Here is a 3,264-nt window from a genome sequence, read left to right on the forward strand (position 1 = left end):
CTAAAAGATCTGCCTCCCATTCTACTTTTAGAAATTCTAGGAACCACTAGTAAACCTGCAGATAGAGAGCAAAGTGCTCTGTTAGGAACATAAGGAACAATCCTGTTTTGTATTGTTTTTTAATATGCTCTGATCAATATCTGGTGCAAGTCAATTTGATTTGTCCTCCTCCAGGTGGATGACCTCTACCTGATCGCTATAGCTCGTCAGAAAGACATCAAGAGCCTTCGAGACTTGTCCTCAGAGCATCTCCCACTGCTGCAGAACATCTTCCAGAGAGGAAAGGTATGCTGATGGTTCTTTGGCTCCCCCTAGTGGAGAATGTGGATGATTTAAAACAATCCAACACAAATGATGATCATCTGTTCTGCAGGAGGCCATCCTGCAGCGCTACGACCTTCCAGCCAGCAAGCTGAGAGTCTACCTGCACTACCAGCCTTCCTACTACCACCTTCACGTCCACTTCACCAAGCTGGGCTACGATGCGCCGGGCTGCGGCGTGGAGCGAGCCCACCTCCTCTCAGACGTCATCCAGAACCTGCAGGCTGACCCGCAGTTCTACAAAACCCGGACTCTGAGTTTCCCTCTGAGGGCAGACGACGGGCTGCTCGGCAGGTTCAAGGAGGCCGGGAGGCTCTGACGAAGACGCCGATCTTCCTTCAGGTGTCAAAGGTCATCCTCTGCTGATGGCTCATCAGAACCGGATCTTCCTCTGATTTCTGTCGTGCACACTTTGTTTGAAACTTCTTGTAGTTTAATGCTTTTTCATCTTAATAAATTTGACATTTTTCTAGGCTGAATGAAAGTCTTTTTTTATTGTTCTTTAATGTATTCAGTTCCAAATTATAAGAAACTAGTGAGGGGGAAAATAAGAAATTTTATACTTAAACATCAGTTTGAAGAAAATGTTAACCATAGACATAAATCACAGAACTATATTTGAAGCTTAATTTGTTTTAAAATAAATGAAACATTAAAAAATCACCTCACCTTTATAATGATATAAGGATCATTACTCATGTTGGTTTAAATCAGCTCTGGTAATATAAAGTTATTGTTCCAATACTGTTGCAACCAAGCAAGCTGTTTTATAAATGGAAATAAATAGTCTGTTTCTTTCATGTTTATTAAAAAAAGTTAATGTTTTATCTTTTTAAAGCAATTTTAATATATATATATTTTTTTTTTTCAAATTTATCTTGTTCAGATTGACAATAAAACATCTGGAGGCAGGTTTTCTTCTTGAGTGAAGAGTGAAGCTGCATTTCTATTGGTCTGATCGGACATTAGCAACATTTTATTGAGCTTTAAGTGTAGAAATTGTGATCCGAAAAACAATTTGAAAAGAATGCGATTCGTAAAGCAATCTGAAAGAACAAATTTCAAAACAAAAATCTCAAAGTGTCAAAAAAAACTTTGTAAAAAATGAAATATAAAAACCAGATTTAAAAAAAACAACAAGAAACAGCAAAGTTTATCCTACAAAGTTTTATTAAAGAGTTTTTCAAAGTTTCTTTTTTTTTAAATCTATTTTTATTTATTCTTTTATTTGGAGAGGCAAGTTACAATTACTTCCTACAGACCAGCTTCCATCATAATGGAAGCATGAGCAGGAATAACATAAGCCAATCCAGGATTTTTGTATAATAACCATAACATCCATAATTGAAGAGTGTGGGGGTCGGGGGGTGGGTCTAGTCTGATTTTTCTTATATTAGGGGGAAAAGCACAATCAGAAATGTTTTGCCATCTTCCTGAGCCGGGGTACAATACACAAAATTTACATGTGAAAGACATGTTTAGTCCACAGGGATTACAGATTTTATATTAGTTTGTCCATTTAGACCAGATCCTGAAGGATGATTCCCTTCAAACCTTGACCAGAAAAAGATTGCTTCTCCAGAATGTAAATGTCCTGTACAACATTGAGCCATTCCAGCCTCGGACTGGTAATCTGGTGGGCCCCTCCTAATCTCAGTATGCGAGGGTCGGCCCTCCTTTAATCATACCAGCCCCAACCCTTACTCTCCGGCTGAAGCATCCACTTGTAACAGTAAACAACTTAAGGAGCTGAAGAACTAATAGAATGTTAACTGCCTAAATGATGCATGCAGTATATATAGCCCTTCTTTGTCATGTACATCGTTGTGACAGTTGGCATATAATGTAATTTTCTATTTCTTCAAACTGTAAAATGCTTGCAAAAAAACTATGTTGCAATGTTCCTCTTATATTTGGCGAATTTATGTTTGAATATTTTGAAGAAATATGTTGCGGTTCATGATGGTTTTGCATCGTTTACATTATTCCATTTCATTGCCCACACGCCACCTAGACTGGCAGTGAATGCTTACTCACCGCTGAGCTTTCATGGATTCATTCTTGAACAACTGGCTGTCTGCTATGAAGGACCCACTCTGCCATATTTAAAAATAAATACAGAAATAAATAAATGCTCAATAAATAAATAAGCATACAATTATTTGCCACCAAAAATACAATAAACAAATAAATGTAAGTAGAAGTTAAATTATACAGTGAGACATAAATGTATATAACTCTGTTATTTAGCTTCTTTATTTAATTGCCTTTGTAATTTTTACCTTATTTTTTTGTCCTTTATAATCTTCAACTTTATTTTCTAATTATATGTTTAAGTATTTATTTATGTGCATGTTATAATATTTTTGTCTGTTTTATTCTTCCTTTTTATTATTTTACCCTAGTTATTTCTTCACCGCTATTTATTCCTGGCTGCCGTTTTTACATTTCTCTATGCATTTCTGCCTCATTATGCAAATGAGGAGGGGGGGTGTCCTAGAATATGCAAGTATCCACAGCTATACCTTTAATGTACTAACATTAGATGTGTTTGAGAAACACAATCAATTCATGTCCCCTTGTAATTTGATGAATGTTCATTAAATTATAAAATCCAATAAAATGTTCTGCTACATTTACTGGAGAAACATGTTTGACAATAAAAGGTTTGCAGTTACCTTTTATGTAAAAAAAATATGATAATTATGCATTTTTCCTCCAGAAATTGCAAAAACCTAATTCTTTGCTGCCAAGTTTTTATTCTATCAAATCTTTTGGGGTTGCAGGATCAGTGGATTCATGGGAAAGTGTCATTTTTTCTTGTCAAAGTATTTGGTGGCTCATGTTTTATAACTAAAAAGAGGCGTTTTAGATTTCTCTCAGTCTGCATCCTCTATTAGTGCTTCCTAAATAGATCTGCTATAGAGTGTAAACATTTGTCCA

At 35.9% G+C, this 3,264-nt stretch overlaps 1 protein-coding gene across 1 annotated transcript in view; it reads left to right on the forward strand.

Annotated features, from left to right (window-relative positions):
- Positions 1-794, forward strand: part of dcps (decapping enzyme, scavenger) — a 6,550-nt gene extending 5,756 nt beyond the window's left edge. The window contains exons 5-6 of the mRNA XM_015389135.1: positions 175-285; positions 374-794. Of these exons, the coding sequence (XP_015244621.1) occupies positions 175-285; positions 374-640 (378 nt within the window). The 3' untranslated portion in view covers positions 641-794. The remainder of the gene's footprint in view (positions 1-174; positions 286-373) is intronic.
- Positions 795-3,264: the final 2,470 nt, after the last annotated feature.

This window comes from Cyprinodon variegatus, unplaced genomic scaffold, assembly GCF_000732505.1.
Source record: "Cyprinodon variegatus isolate N-32 unplaced genomic scaffold, C_variegatus-1.0 Scaffold449, whole genome shotgun sequence".
Lineage (NCBI taxonomy): Eukaryota > Metazoa > Chordata > Actinopteri > Cyprinodontiformes > Cyprinodontidae > Cyprinodon > Cyprinodon variegatus.